The sequence below is a fragment of the Mus caroli genome, unplaced genomic scaffold (genome assembly GCF_978045245.1).
Source record: "Mus caroli unplaced genomic scaffold, Mus_caroli_1 scaffold_9, whole genome shotgun sequence".
Classification (NCBI taxonomy): Eukaryota; Metazoa; Chordata; class Mammalia; order Rodentia; family Muridae; genus Mus; species Mus caroli.
This window is the reverse complement of record NW_028227264.1, coordinates 91,621,970-91,638,595: the sequence shown is the minus strand read 5'-3', so window position 1 is coordinate 91,638,595 and position 16,626 is coordinate 91,621,970. Positions and strand designations below refer to the sequence as shown.

General features: G+C 40.6%; 1 protein-coding gene across 6 annotated transcripts in view; it reads left to right on the top strand.

Annotated features, from left to right (window-relative positions):
• LOC147002716 (uncharacterized) overlaps window positions 1–16,626 on the top strand; it is a 90,225-nt gene that overhangs the window by 15,661 nt on the left and 57,938 nt on the right. For all 6 annotated transcript variants that reach the window (XM_085843384.1, XM_085843382.1, XM_085843387.1 and 3 more), the window contains 4 exons: window positions 12,851–12,962; window positions 13,672–13,780; window positions 14,378–14,505; window positions 16,113–16,238. In XM_085843384.1, the coding sequence (XP_085699510.1) occupies window positions 12,851–12,962; window positions 13,672–13,780; window positions 14,378–14,505; window positions 16,113–16,191 (428 nt within the window). In that variant the 3' untranslated portion in view covers window positions 16,192–16,238. The remainder of the gene's footprint in view (window positions 1–12,850; window positions 12,963–13,671; window positions 13,781–14,377; window positions 14,506–16,112; window positions 16,239–16,626) is intronic.

The following is a 16,626-nucleotide window of genomic DNA, read 5'->3' as shown; positions in this document are numbered from 1 at the left end:
GTTTGTCTTGCTGAAGAGGTTGAATATGACAAACAAGACGAGGGCAGCTTACTTGGAAGTCATCTCCATGTGAATGCCATGGTGAACACATAGAACAAAGGCAAGAGGGAAAGGGAAGAAAGATTCCTAGGGAAGCTAAGGTTCCTGGGAGGAAGCTGAGGTCTAGGCTGGACTTCAGCACAGATGATCATGGCTCAAGTACAGCATTTCTCCTGCCCTTCATGTCCTCCCACTGTGATGGTCCCTCCCCATACACTCTGGTCTCTCCATCTTAACAAAGCATGTAACTTGATGTCAATGGACTTGAAGTTCGTCATTGTCTCTCTCTTACCTGTTTTAGCATCTGGCGCCTGCCTAATCTTAAGACATCACTGAACTGAATAGTTTCTGGGTTGCAGATTGCAACTGGACTCTTTGGTTCCCTCACAGCTATTCCTATGTGCTTGGTCCTGATGATTCATTTTCTCCTGAATGTTCCCACTTCCCAGGCTTTCCTGGTACTTGGTCATCCAAAGGGTGCCTTCCTTATCTGTCTCTGTCATAGACTTGACTACCTCTCTTTCTCCAAGTCTATCCTCTGTTGGCCTTCATACTGCACATGTTGTTGCCCCATGGTGACGTCCTCTGCCATGATTTATAAGACTCTTAAAATTGACATTTGTCACTCAAGTCCCTCACATGACATATAGAGTTGAATTCCCAACAGCTTGCCCCATGCATCAAGAACCTCCCTAAACCAATTATGTACAAACTAACTCATCATTGTCCCCTCCTGGTTTTTCATTCTACCTTCTCTGTTGGGTTTTGTGACATTGTTGCCTACGTATACATCAGAAGTAGAGATACACCAATTATTTTTACCCTTCTTTCCCAAACTTTGTTGTTTTGTACTTCGGGCAAGGGCTAGAACTAGTTAATTTTCTGTCCTAAATATTTTTTGATTCCCTTTATAATGGTCATTCATTATCATCACCGTCTGTAGTACAGAACTATTGCCTCTTGGGGTTTGTCTCCTGCTGGGACATCTAAACCATTTAAGTGTCTGATCCATTAGTGTCAAATCCATCCAATACAGAACCTACAGTAGATAGGCTGTGGCAAGTCCAACGGCGTCCAGTGCTTCCCCTCCCTGCCAGATTCAGGACAAAATAGCCTCAGCCTACATTCCACTTGAAATCTACCACTTTCTGCCTCTTTCTGTTTTTTTCCCCCTCAGAGCACTCAGGGCTTCTTCAAAATCTTTATCTCTACCAATAGGTAACAAATAGTATAGTCTGATACATATGAACGCCATTTGTTCTCATTTCCTATCTACGGTACTCCAAAATCCCTGTTCTTCATTCTTTCCTGCCCTGTCCCCAACCCTCTTTTAGTTGACATTGTAGTCACATTCTTGAGGGCATCTCCTTTGGTCTCATCTTCTTGCCATTCCCAAGTGTGCTCAGCCTTATCAATACACTATACGGAAGCTAGGATGTGCTTTAGTTATACGACCTTTCAGCTTGCGTTGGTAGCGGTGAGGTGATTTCCTTTCACTAAAATTAGGACTTTCTTAAATAAGAATTTAGCCCAGAACTGGTAAAAATGTTTGCCCATTCCACTACCGTTAATCTTCCCCTTTTATCCCCTCAAGGGATACTACTATCTTTATTTGACCTTCTTTCCAAGCTCATACACTACATGTTATCGATATCTTATTCTCAGAGATGCTATAAAGACTAGCTTTTTGGCTTGCACAGAGTATCATAATTAAAGTGTCACAGGAAGCTATTTTCTGGATTCCAGACCAGTCCCCTTGACAGTATAAGGCATTGCTTCTCTGTGATTTTGAAACATTTAAAGGTGTTTTCTAAGCACTTTCATTCAGGCACATACATAGACACATCTCCAAGGTAGCCAGTTATAATGCCAGAAAAGGGCTTTTTAAAGCTTTATTCGTCCACACTTCAGAAATACATATTTCTTATATTGAAAAGTAGCACACTGAGTGTTGCTGTCCTTAAAATATTACACATGCTATTTCCTCAGGAAGAGAAGTGAGGATTATTTTTTGTTAATGAAATGTCAAACAAGCCCAGCCAACTTGCCAGGCAGAAAGAAATCAGAGCATCTTTGGCAGTAGCCTGCATTGCTCCATCCATGCAAATGTTTTGCAAAAATTCAGCTTAAGCAATTATATTTTTTTTTGGCCAGGTTCTTTTCAGGACAGAACTAGGGCATTCAGGAATTGAGGGAGTAGCCACGATGCTAGAAACGCTTGCAAACCCATTCAGCAGCACCCATTGGTATTGCTGTCCTTCAGACCCAAGGCTTTGGTCTAGGACCAACAGTAATGTAAATGATGTGGGAGAATTCAGATTTAAACATTCATTCTCCCTACCATGTTTTTATAATGTAATGTATATGTCACTTTCTGTTCCTCTGGGTACCCTAGGAAACAAACACATGTCCATGCTTCAAGAACTCACAATTAAAACTCTGTTTCAAAACAGGAGTCCTCCAAAGAGCAGAGCAAAATAGAAATTAGAGACATAGGAACGCTTCATTTTGTTACCACAACATCAATGTTTTGTTAATATATCAGAATCCGTGCAATTAGTGAGCAGTTTAGCTGTCATGGGAAGCTTGTTATCTACAGTGAAGGCTCAGCTTTTCTGCTGTGGCTCTAAAGTAAGCAGAGAAGATGCTTAAACACATGAATACAACTGTGTTTCAATAAAACTTTATTTACACAGACAGACAGCATCCTGTATCTGGTTTCCTTGTTGTTCTTTGGCAGTTCCTCATTTAGCGCATTGCTTCCACGAGTAGCTCTTAGTTAGAAGATTTTGATTTTAAAGTCATGAAACTCAAAATAGGCGTCGATTCCACCTTGAGTAGTGAAACTTTAGGATATATTCAAAATAAATACTTGAATCTTCTAAGGCTTAGGAAAGATTGATAGATTTTAAGATTCTTCTTTTCTTGTAAATTTTTTTTAAATGGTAGGTTTACAAGAAAAGGCATGTTTTGTTTTGTTTAATCTTAATACTTTAACCTCCCCAGTTTAAAACAAAAAGAAAAGTCCCATTTGCTGGGAACGTGAGTTCAGAGCAAGGCACATTTACTGTTATTTTCTCTGTCCTGGGCTGAAGGTCTTTATGGACGTCATGTTCTGGATGGAGCTTTGGAAGGCCCTGTGAAGGGTCAGTGGCCGTGGGCCAGAGAAGGTGCTACTTGCAACCCCATCAGGCACAAATATTTACCTGGCAGAGCTAGGTGACTAGGAGGGACAGTTGTAAGCCAGATTGCACAAGACTCAGGTTACACTCAGTGTTCTCTGAGTACAATTGCAATGGCCTTTAGTTCATGTGTGACATCAGCAATTAATTATAAAACTAATAATATCCACAGTGCAATTTAAAGCACACAAAGGAGCTTCCTGCCTCATCTTCCAGCACTTCCCTTCTCACTTCCACTTCTGTTCCCGGATAAAACAGAGTAAACAAGTTGATTAGCTTCTTTTTTTAGACTTGCATGTAGCCCAGGCTGGCCTCAAGCTCACTATCTAGCCTAGGATGGTTTTGAACTCCTGATCCTTCGGCACTGCCTCCGAATGCTGGGATTGCAAACTTATGTCATGAGGCTCAGCTTAAACATTTTGATTTTTTAAGCATTTCACCCTTCTCCACTTGTCCACTTGTCCATTTGTAGGTAAATGGGACCATGCTATATTTAATGCTCTATGATTTGCATTCCCACCCAGTCTTTGCAATGCAATCATCCCATGCCAACAGAGCTCTCTAAATGCTTAGTCCACTTATGGATGCTTCCCTTTGCATCATCACTGTGCACTTTACTCCTTCCTGATGGACATTGTAGATTGCATGCACTGTGCCTATAGCAGTATTCTAAAATGAGTTTATTTAGTTAATTGAAGAGATTAAAAAAAAGTACTCCCCTGTGTGCACCTTCTCTTCTTATGGGAGTATGTATTTCTGTGTAATTACATAGGTTTAATAACTATACAACTACACATTCATGACCATGCACATATACAGGGGACAATTCAAATAGCTGATCTCACAAATGGAGATCATTTTGACTGTATCTATTGTGACCATAGCATCCAAGTGGAGATAGTGTGCGGGTGCTGAGCTTCCAGAATATTCTACCATTCATATAATAATCACTACGTGTTTTTAACCACATAAACAAAGAACGCCTTGCCTCTTGCATGCGGATACCTTTCACCTCCCTGGTTCAGAGAGAGTTATTTTTACATTTTCTGAATTTGCTTGAAACCCTATTCTCTGCAAGATCTTCCCATCTATCCCAACTCTGTCAAACTATGACAGAAACAGATGGAAACAGGGGTAGACTAATGTGTCACTCACGCTGGCTGAGAGATAAGCTGAGAGAGCAAGAATTGGGTGACGAAGGGAAAAATGTGTCACGCTTTCAAAAAGAACTCTTCTTGTCCCAGCTATATATATATAACTTACCCGTTGTAAATGACTAAGGTTATCATTAGCTACAATAACACCGTACATGTGTCTAGGGCCACATAACTTACAAAGTCCTCTTTGCCTGTTAATTCATCTCATCCTTTGACAGTCTGTCAATCTGCCAGCACAGACCTTATTAGTTCCTCTGTGTGTCCCAGCCCTGTAGTTACTTCCTGCTGCTCTTTCTAAACCTGGTACCTCAGATCATAGACACAGGAGAAAACCAGACAGGCACACCTCCGGGAAGGCACGGCGTTTGGCCCTCCTGCTTGGGTGATATGTGGAAATTTGCACAGTGCAGTGAGTTTCTCCTCAGAAATAATTCAAATCATTAAAAACTGTAGGTCAGATAGCTGAAAATTATTGAGGTCATGTGATTTTTTTTATGGAGACATGCGACAATATTAAAAATGGATGGTATGGATTAATTCCAAAAAATTTATTCCCACTTTTATCATAGAGTCACTTGGGTTCCATCCATTTCTCTGTAAATTAGCCTCTGATAATCATAATTATGACCTGTAGGTGCCATAAGACGATGAAATACCTTCTAATTACTAGGAGGTGTTCATTTGTGTCTTTTTGATATAGAGTTTCGAGGATTTTACTGCCTTGTCATTTCTTGAGAATCAGTCACCTATATCTGTAATCTGCACATATGATTTAATGTTTCTTAGAATAGTATTTCTGTTTTTTAAAATGCCTTCAATATAGTGTTGAATAAAGTTAAATCATATAGAGACTTTCCCCTATACCTCTGGTTAATGACAATCAACCTGGCTTACTTGCTCATGAGCCTTATGTCCTTACTGAGTTAAATAACTATGTTGTGGGACCATCAATCTGATACCATATCATGAGTGAATTTTTCTGAGTCACATACAAGGTCTGATGTGGTATAAAGCCCATAAGGTATTAGTTCCAGCATCTTATCGAGTCATCCTCAGGAACTGTATGTTGCTCAAGCATACATTGCTAAAAGCCAAATAACAATACATGGCAGAGAAACACGATTCTGTCCACATAAGTCAAAATCTTTCCCCATCAAACCACAGGCATGTCAGAATCGAGGCTTGCAGTATTAATGTTGGGTGTTTCAGCCAGCCCTGAGTCTCTTCACATGAGGACTAGCCTGATAGTTCTCGATCTTGACCCTCTCAGAGTAGGTAATATCAACCAAAAAATTAGAGGTCGAGCGAGGCACCTCCTTGTTGCAATCTTTATCATCAGTGTCCAGTGATTTCCTTAGTATTCCCTTACAGTGCACCCACCTTGGGAGAGGCCCCTGCCCAGGGCATTATGTCACTTTGTGGAGTTTTATTTATTCCGAGTTGAAACAAGACCATGACATGACAGGGCCCTTTGTAATATTCCCCCACCCGCTCCATGTTTGAGAATAGGAAGCTTTGAAAGGAAATACTGGGACAGGAGTTCTCCATTTACCTTGGATACAAAATAGATTTTTTTCCCTGCTTTTGTCTGAGAACAGAACAGGAGGTGCCCACTCTTCGTGGAGAGTGTGAAATAAGAGAGAACTTTGAACATAGCCTTCTGAATCTTCTTCTCAGTCTAATCAGAACCCACTTTTAAACAAGCTATCCTGATATTAACAAGTGACTTAGAGAAGTCATAGCCTTGAACATGTTACTCTTCTGCACGGTGGCATGAGAAAGTGAGGGACATCTCTGAGGAAGCTGAGCTTGGGCTATTAATTATGTGTAAGGAACGAACAGTCCCTGGGAAGCCACACACAGCGAGAGAAACTAAAACACTGGGCTGGGGCTGATTTCTACTTTTTCATGAGGGAGGGCTGATTCCACATGCAAATTGCCAGCCCATGGAAAGCTGCTGAAAAAGCAACACTGTGCGTCTTTGCTCAGGAATACTAAAAACGAATGTCTTCTGTATTTATTGAGCACTAATACTTGCTCCTGACATGTCAAGTGCAGTGAGAATAGAACTGGTGAAGAGGAGAAGAGTAGAATTTTAGCATGATGTTAGTTTTTAAAGAATGGAATGAGTGGCTCCAGAAATCATCACCCTATAAGTATGACTCTATCATTTAATCATTTAATCAGAGAGAGGGAGAGAGAGAGAGAGAGAGAGAGAGAGAGAGAGAGAGAGAGAGAGAGAGAGAGAAATATTGAAGGGAATTCTATCATCCTTCTGGGTAATTTTGAGTAGTGAAGCATAGTGGGAAGATCAAACTTGATGTCACACCATAAGACTTGTTAGAACCTAAGGACAATGGGGAACGAGAGGTGTGTGGCAAGGACTTTGGAGTGAGGACATGGGTCACTTGAGGGCCCACTCTTCCCTTCCTCTCCTCTGACCTTGCTCCTGTGTAGAAGGGCTCATAATGGGGAAGAAGAAGAAGAAAAAAAGAGCCTAAACAAGCAAGATTTCTTAAGAGAAGAAATTCCGGTGTCAGTACCAAAAGAGGTGACTTTTGCATCTGGAATGTCTGAGGGCTTCCGAAGTGTTGTCTCATTAAAATGTATGACCAGAATTAATTCACATTCATTTTGTTAAGAGCCAAATCACCTGGGTGGAATTTGTGCGTGGAATCATAAATAATGAATAATAAGAAATGACAACAGTTCATGGAGTGGCCAGGAGGAGGGCCATAGGTAAAGCAGAGCCTCTCTGACTCCCTCTGTTATTTATTTATTTTTATTATTTTAGCTTAATTTTATTTATTTATTTACTTGTTTTTACTTTTGGTGGGCTGGGGGCTGGGGAGATAGTTCAGTCACTAAAGTCGTTCCTTTGCAAGCATGGGGACCTTTTGCCATTCACAGGACCCATGTTAGAAGAAAAGAAACAAGGTCTAATGCCACTGTGGGGGAGGCAAAGACAGGACAGGAGGAACCCCAGGGCTCACTAGCTAACCAAGTGCCTCTACTTCATGAGTTCAAGGCCAGTGAGAGACTTGGTGGGTAGTACCTGAAGAATGACATTAGATGTCTTTGGGCTTACATACACATAAATGCACACACATGTACACATGTAAATTTACACACTCAGGGATATGAATGAATATACAGACATACTGAGACATGCACACACACACACACACACACACACACACACACACACACACACATCCAAATTCATAGAGAGACACACACAGGGTTTTCATTGTGTTTATAGAAACTATTCTGAAATTGTATATGATATAAAATAAATAGAATCTTTAAAACAAATGACAGGTTGAAGTTTGTAAATGTCTTTTCATGGATTCTAAGTGTATGGTAACAAAGGAGAAAAAGAAAAGGAAAGTAAGAATTATACATTTTGATAAGACAGTCTGAAAAGCACATTTAATGGTCTCATGGAGCTGGGGTAAGGAGAGAAAACACGAGTGGGCCTAAGTAACAGCTGCCCACACCAATGTTTTCTAGGCCATGCTGTGCCTGGTCCTGTGCTTCTCAGGGCTAGGATGCTAGAGCTTTGACTTAAATTATCTCAGAGCCAAAAGAACAATGTACTTTGCCTGGTACAGGTGGCTCATCTTTTCAAAGGTTCAGACAGGTAGGCTCAACTGTTCCTCAATGTCCTCTCACAACTTAAGGCCATGGTCCCCTTGCCTACTTCTATTCTATAGATGGTGCCCAGTAGATCATGCTGTCGTTCCTGCAAGGTTAAGACATTTGTACTGAATTGATATCATGAGATATAATGTTTTCCTAAGATTTCAACCACTCCTGACCTCCCAAGGGTTCTAATTTTAGAACTGTCCTTGATTGGCAGCTGGCTACTTTGGAGACATGCCAGCATCATCTAGAAAACGAGAGGCTAAGTATTACCAAGACCTCATTTCACAATGAGAGTCTCCTAGAGCATGAGGTGTTTAGGTCCCTTCTATCTAAGGAGAGGCCTGGATGTTGATGGGGATGAATTTGTGCAAAGATGCCCATAGGATCAAAAATGGAGTCTGGGTGGCCTTTGTTTCACTATCTGTTTTAATATCCTCATCTCAAATGAGGCTGCACACACATCCCTTCATCAAAACCATAATTCTGGACCAATATGCGTTTTTTTAACATCAAAGTTTCCCTTCCCTCATGTATATCAGAGAATGTCTGGTCTCTGAGGCAAACAAAATTAAGTATAGGGGCCTCTTACTGTCAGCCTCTTGGGGACCAGAAATTGGTTGTCCCATTTGACAGCAAGCAATCCACATAAGCACTTCAGTGTGTCCTGGGGGAGTGACCCAAAAATAGCTTCTCTTTGGGTCTCTTACTGTGTCTCTGAGCGTTTCATGCTCTCTGGTGGTGATGTCCATTTTAAGACCAAAGTGAAAGAAGTTTTAGTTCATTCCATCTTCTTTGTGTTTCACTTAATGTACACTGTCATGGGAAGGGGCACCAAACCTCTCATTTTCTCCTAAAACTTGTATTACTCTTCTTTTGGGATATGCATTTTTATTTGAGGTCCCAGGGCAGCCTTTTTCAAGATATCCATGTGATCTCAAAGAAGACTAAGCTCTTGGAGCCATGATTCTCAACGTATGGGTTGCAATGCCTTTGGCAAACCCCTAACTCCAAAAAATATGTATACTACTATTCATAACAGTAACAAAATTACAGTTACAAAGTAGCAACCAAAATAATGTTATGGTTGGGGGTCATGACAACATGAGGAACTGTATTAAAAGGTCACAGCATTAGGAAGGTTGAGAACCACTGGCTTAGGGTTTCAGAAAGGAAAGCTGGCCAAGTAGAAACAGGTATGAGGAACACAGAGTTGTCCCATGCTCAAATTGAATAGTTGTTAACATCATCTCACCACTACCCAGACCAACTGGATGTGTCTGACTATGTGGTGAAATCTGGCTTATGCTTTAAGGAAACCATTAAGCCAGTCATCTTGTCACAGCATCTCAAACCCTCCCTTCCCACATAAGACACAGCTTCACTCTTGTGAGAAAACTGTCTGACATCCTTAGGTGGTTCTGACAGATTCCATGATACCCCTATGTTCCTGTAAAATGAAGCAGATTGACACCATGTGTAGTTATGGATGATGATACAATTTTACAGCTGTGTTGTTCCTGGGATGAAAGGATTCCCTGTGTCCACATTTGTCTTTTCTAAAACGTGTATGCCTTCTCACCCAAAGGATGGCTTTCGGTTGTTAGTGCCTAATCACAGCTAGAGGCTCATGCATGTAAGCTAAGTGCTCTCCAATGCGTCCTGCACTGAGTTAAGCATTTAGCGTAGATCAATTCTCAGTATAGTTATTTTTATTACTATATTATAGGTAAGGGAGCCAATTTCTGAGGAAATAAAATAACACATCCAGCTTGAGGATGTGACCTCAGGGGTCCTAATCCCATAGGTTACACGTAGGTCAATGGTCTTCTCAAAGGTTCTAGGTAGTCATTTGTGTGTGAATGAGAAATAGACAAAAAAGTCTGGTGGTCAGGATAGATCACTGCATCAAGCCAATTAGTTCCATTCAGAGAGGAAGAAAGAAAAACAAAAGCCAAAGAACAAAAAAGCAAAAACAAACAAGTCTAAAGAAATCACCTTCTTGTTTAAATCTCTGGGAATCAAGAACTTAAAAATCAGTAACCCATAGCTCAGATAGGCACATGTCTGGGCAGTGTGAGCATAGAAATTGTAGGGAGCCAGGATACCTATGTTAAAATCCCAACTCCACCACCTGGTCACTAGGTGACCCAGACAAATGACATGCTGCCTCTGTGATTCAGTCTCATATGGATAGTGAATGTGATTGTCTCCATTCTACAAGACTGCTGTGCTATCAAAGAGTTCAGGTATGCAGATTTGGAATAGTGTCTATGATAGACTTAAGTGCACTGCATGGTGTTTGCTTTCCTGTCGTTCTCATGATCAGCTGAGAGGATGTAGTGAAGAGACTGGCAGTCATAGAGGGTCTATGTACTTAGAAGCTCTCAGTACTCTATACAGAAGAAGATATCAACTGTTACTCCTGATAGACGAACTTCAGTGACTATGGACAATGTAGTCTAGAACAGTGGTTCTAAACTTGTGGGTCCTGACCCTGCAGGGATTGCATATCAGATATCAAATATTTACAGTACGATTCATGACCATAGAAAACTTACTGTTATGAAGTACCAATGAAACAATGTTATGGTGTATGTGGGGGCGGAGGGGTCACCCATATTAAAGAGTCTCAGCATTAGGAAGGTAGAGAACCATTGCTCTGGAACTCTTTGGCTTTATGTCATTGGAGGTGAAAGTGACAAGGTAATGGAGCAATATGCTACCTGCCACTGTGGTGAGTTACAGTTTTGCACCTAGCCGAAGGGGATTTAATATAACATACCAATTGCATGATTTTCAAACTGAAACTGAGTGAAACTTATTTTGAAAGCCTGAGTCTTGATCTAGGCGAATTATTCAGTCAACAAAATGCTTGTTGTGTAAGCACGAAGACCCAAGTTTATATCCCCAGTGTACACATCAAAACCTGGTGTGGAATATGTGCCTGTTAATCCCAGTGTTGGAGAGACAGACACAGAAAGGCTCTGAGATTTCAGGTCGGCTAGCCTAGTCCTGTTAGTAAGATCTAGGTAAAGTGAGAGACCCTCTCTCTCTATCTCAAAAAAAAAAAAAACCAAAAAAACAAAACAAAAATAAGGTGATTAGAAATAATAATTATTATATTATTATAAATAATAATAGTGATTAAGAAAGCTACTTAATGTTAACCTCTAACCTCTACACATCCACCTGTATGGGTGGGCACACCCGCATACAAATCCACATACATGACAAATTTGGAGTCTTGACATGTCAGAAAGGGGGACAAATTCCTATATGCAAAGACCAAGAGATTAGGAGGCCAGGATGCAGCATCTGTCTTGATAACTCCTCTTAGGAAGATACAGTAGCATATTTGATATCTTGTAGATAGGATTGATTCCCTCACGTTTAAGCCTTCACTTCTGTTTTCTCCAAAGAATCAGATTGGATGCAGGGAAGCCCATAGAGGGCTTTCATAGGGTAAGGTAGGTTTTATGCCTTTAAGGCAGTTGGGCCCGACTCTCCCAGCCCACCAATGGGAAAGGTTGGCAAAATTCCAAAGGTGATTAGTGTTATATCTGTTATTTCACAGGACGGAGTATGTTTGGGTGGTTGAAAGGGAAAGCCTATAATTTTATAGCTATTAGTAGAACATTGCTGCTAAAGCTCTTTTTATTCTAAAATTTGCTTAAAAGAGTCCTGGTACTCAGGACAATTCTAGGCCACTCTGTTACTAGAATAGAATCCACCCAGACTTGGTACTGAGTCATGATAATGCAAGTGATCAGAGTGTAAATATTGGCCCAGACTATTGGTTACAATGTCCCAGTCCCTCCCTCCTTCCCTCTCTCCCTCCCTCCCTCTCCCTCCCTCCCTCCCTCCTTCCCTCTCTCCCTCCCTCCCTCTCTCCCCCTCCCTCCTTCCTTTTCTTCCTTCCTAAGAACAAGGTTGTCTTTTGTGAAGATTTTCCTGTGTAAATACAGAAGTGGGGTTTGAACTTAATCCCAACTACTTATGAAAGTTTGTACGGCTGCTGTATTGCTTAGAAAGAAGGAGCATGTCCAAGCTCCTTGTGGAGCCGTCACGTGTTTCCATCCTGGCAGCCATCACTTGTGCCAAATGTACACATGTTCTTTGAGCTCCTTGAATCACATTCTAGATGAATGTACTGTACATGCCTTAGAACCAGAATCACGCGATGGCTTTGCTGTCATTATTGTATTCATGGGTCACCCTTCTGCGATGCTTAGTGATGCCATTACACTTGGGTAATTAGGTGCAGGAGCACCTCGCCACCATCCATGGGTCAGCTATGTGGACTCTAGCTGCCAAAGGCGCTTCTCCTTCTGAACAGAGCGCTTTGCTCAGCCAGTGTAGACATGGCCTGATAAACACTGGAACTTCTCCCTTGAGAACTGGAGTGTGGATTGATCTAATCCTTTAACTGAACACTGTGCACAGGTTTGATGAATGGTTGAAATGACTGCATTCTAGTAAAATGGATCCTAAATTGACAATAATGGGATGCGTAGCATAATTGATAATGAACTTGAAAGGGGTAGCACTGAGTGTTGCAAAAGCTAATCAAGGGACTATTAAATCAAAGCTTTCACGTGATCTTAACCATATGTGGCAGGGAGGTTCTTGCAGGCTGATATCTGTCACGTCTGAACACTAAACCTGTCAGAGTCATTTTTAAGCCTGGTCATGTCACTTTTAACCGAGATGTCACCTACCTCATGAGAAGCAACCTGCCTTGTGTTCTGTCTGCTACCTCCATTTTATTGCGGATAGCAAATGCAGAGGGGATGCCTCTGTTAACAGCACACTTTTATTTTGCAGATACTCAGGCTGATGGAGTCAGGGAGGAAGTGGTTTATCAACAGCACAGGATGTGTGCAGGGAACAGAACTTTTTCAGACATGCCCCAGATTGTCTGCCCATGGGGACTGAGGTACCTCTGAGATTTACAGCAGATGTGTGCAGGATGCTAGAAATGTGAATTGTTCACTGTGTGATTTCTTTCCTTCCTTCCTTCCTTCCTTCCTTCCTTCCTTCCTTCCTTCCTTCCTTCCTTCCTCCATCCCTCCCTCCCTCCCTCCCTCCCTCCCCCTCTCTCTTTTCTTTCTTGCACTTAGGCCCACCAAGAAAGTGGGGAAATTGGTGGCTTAAGTCTTAAAGCACACCATGACATCAAACCACTCTCTCCTAGGATTTGATATACTCCAAAACCAGCTTTCCCAGACCCTCTACACCTCCACAAACTTCTGAGCTTTAAATTTTGAAATCATGATCATCGTTTTTCTTATATTAAAAACAGCTTGGTTTTGAAGCTATGTTTTAAAAAATGAGACTTGACTTTTTTTTTTTTTATTTTTTTTTAATTGTCTATTTCCTTATCGGGGGAGGGTGTTACTGGTGATATAAATTAACTGTGAGAAATCCAAGAAAAATATTATCTCCAAATGCTCTTCAAAATTGATGCTCACATTATCTTTAAATGGTTGTTAAGTGGTTCAGAAAAAAAATTTTTTAAAGCTAGCAACATTAACAGCTTCAGAAAATATAAACTATGTCTCTTTAGAAGATCACGTTGTGCTTAATAGCCTATACGCTTAATTTGGTCAGAATCTCCACAGTCTTTGTCGCTGTATTTTTGTTAGAGAGGAAGGAGAGGCTGTTTCTACAGGTGCCACAGAAAAATCGATGCTGAGCCACGGATTATTGGATCTCATAGAACCGTGGAGACTTGGCAGTGAAATTCTTCCAAAGGTGAGTAGGGGCATTGATTTTCCTTCTCATGCCTGAAGAAATACGGCAAATGGAACAGAGACTAAGTTTAGATTGGAAGCAAGCGCAACATGATATTTTACTTCAAAATGAAAAAAAAAATGCAGTAACTTCTCCCAACAATAAGAGTGGAAATTCAGTGGCCACCTGAGCTTATAGATGGGTCTCAATCAGTTTTCTTAGATTTGCTTAAAAAACATTGTTCTTGGTTTAAAAAAAAAAAAAAGCACAATTGTTTGACATTTTATCTGTAGTCCAGATTCAGCTAAAGAAATTTTGGTGGAATATTTGTATCATGTAATATGGAAGTCTCTCTATTAAATGCGTGATATGGATACAATAATTTTTCAGTATCTATGGAAAACAACCTCATGATTCACATCATCTCACTTAAAAATAGAAGCCTATCACTAACCTTCATCTTTAAACTGTATTTTCCCATCTAATTTATACGATGGCTTTTAGACACACACTCACTTGCTTGTATGTTTACATTACAGTTTCTTCTGGATATCAGAGAGTTGAAAGGGAAAAAACCCACAAAGCTGTTTCTAACTTCTTGGTTGTTTTACTACTTAGCATTCCATCTGCACAGGCAGAGGTGTTCCTGGTTTGGGAAGTATAAATCCCGTGGGAAGTCAACTGGAGGACATTTTACGCATCACTCATCCTATTATGAGCCTGCTGCTCCTTCCTCTCTTGACAAGGTAAGAGATTTATTATGAACTGACTGCACGAAGTAGGGAGTGCTGCATTCTAGCACATCCTGTTTGCAACAGGTGTATTTTGCAAGTTATAATGAGAAATGTGCAACATGTTTTCTAGACAACTGTAACATTGTAGCAATTAAGCTTCTCGCTTTCATGATGGCAAGCTCATCTGTCTCTGGTGGTGCCTGTGTGTTCTGTCCTGGGGTCTGGTTTCTGTAGTGTTGTCTTTCTCTTGGGAAGTGGTGTAGGGAATTCTTTTATAAAGTATTTGAGCAGGCTTGGTGATCCAGGAAGGCGACATGTACACATCAGCGTGATCAGGCTTAAAAGCAGAAAAGTAGCCAAATTGCTACTTTTTTGCCTATTCTAAGAGATGTATTTGAATTAGACAAATTTGTGCAATCAGAAAATGATTATAAAATGTCAAAATACAAAAAGTAATGAATGTGATGATATTGGCTTTGATTTTTATTAGATAGATAGATAGATAGATAGATAGATAGATAGATAGATAGATAGATATCTTTCTCTTAGCTTAAACTTTTGATTGAAAGGAACGTTTGCTCAAATTTGGATCACCTAGACAGTATTCTATTCTGATTGTATCCCTGTTCTGTGCAAGGCCACCAACTAGAAGGGCACAGAATTGTTCATAAAACAGCTGAATGTGAACATCTTTGGATTCCCATTTAATGAAGTAAGGTTTTATAATGTGCTATAAAAGTGCATTGATATCTTCCCTGTCCATCATGCCTCATGTGTGTTGTCTGAACTGTGACTCCTTTGAAATGCTTAGAGTTAGTCCATTGGATCATTATGTCTGTATATAAATCAAATTATCATCATTCCTTTCCACCTTCTTTAGCTTGTATAACTCAAAATATAATTCGAAGTATAAACATAAAGTGTAAATGGTATACATTATAGTGCTTTACGGCAAAGGACATATTCTTACTCTTTGTTGAGGTTTAATGACTGGTGTATGAGTTCTTCAAAGTGAGCAAACCAAAGGCAATGGCATCCTTTCCAATGCTCCGAGGTTAAAGCTGAAAATAGAGAGTTTGTGATGAGTGATAACCGTGTGTAACACTGTCTCAATAATGGGGTGTCTTAATGAGATGACTGAAAAGTACAACCGCCAAGGCTGAGATGGTGCAAAAGCTAGGTGTGGGTACAGTTCCCGGTGCCTGTGCACACCATTCAGAATGTGCTAGTATCTAGCTCTCTTCATTTGGCATGCCAGTTGTATAGACCAAAATGAAAACATTTTTTCCAACCTATCAAGAACACTAAATTGGAATCTCTCATAAGATACTGAATATTTGCTATTTATATGTAACCTGTATGATGCAGCCATTTTCATTCTAGACTAAGCAAGACCGATAGGGTTTTCAAGGTGCATATTTCCTAGGTGATTTGGGGGAAGTGGCATTTCATTGAGGTATACTTATCTTTCGTGTCCAAGCTGTCTGAGATGCCAACACCGCAGAGCACAATATCTTTGAGTTGGAAACATGTCATTTGCTTGTGTCTCGTCATCCTTTGGGGTTTTTCTAGACTCCCTGCCTCTTCTGTTTCTCATCGATGCTTCCATTGTATTCCAGTTGGCAGCTAAAGGACAGGAGCAGCAATAAGGCTTCCTGGCTACATTTTCATGGTGCCACCAACTGCGAGTTAAGCTGACAAACATTTTGAGAGCTCGGCCCATTTCATTCCCAGCAGGATGGCAGGTAAAAGCATTTCTGTATTAAAATACACATTTTGTTTCTTTGCGGTTTAGGGTTTAATTTTTCTGGCTTGCCTGTCGTGGGGAGAAATGGCAGTAATCTGGGGATCAAATGCCTGGGGTATTTAATCAAATGCCCAGCAACTCCTGATTACAGGATACAGAAATTTCACTTTTAAGGGTTACTGTGGTAGATTTTTTTTTTGTTAACTCAAATAGGTACCCCCTTCCACACAGTGTGGAGTTAGATTACTTCCTTCTCCACACCAGCTGAACAGAATATACTGGAAGAATTGCAAAGTGTTTTTATGATGGCTACTGGGTTATTAGAAACTAAATGTGCCGCATTGAAATTCTCCCTGCATCTGTATATATGTACATAATGGCACACA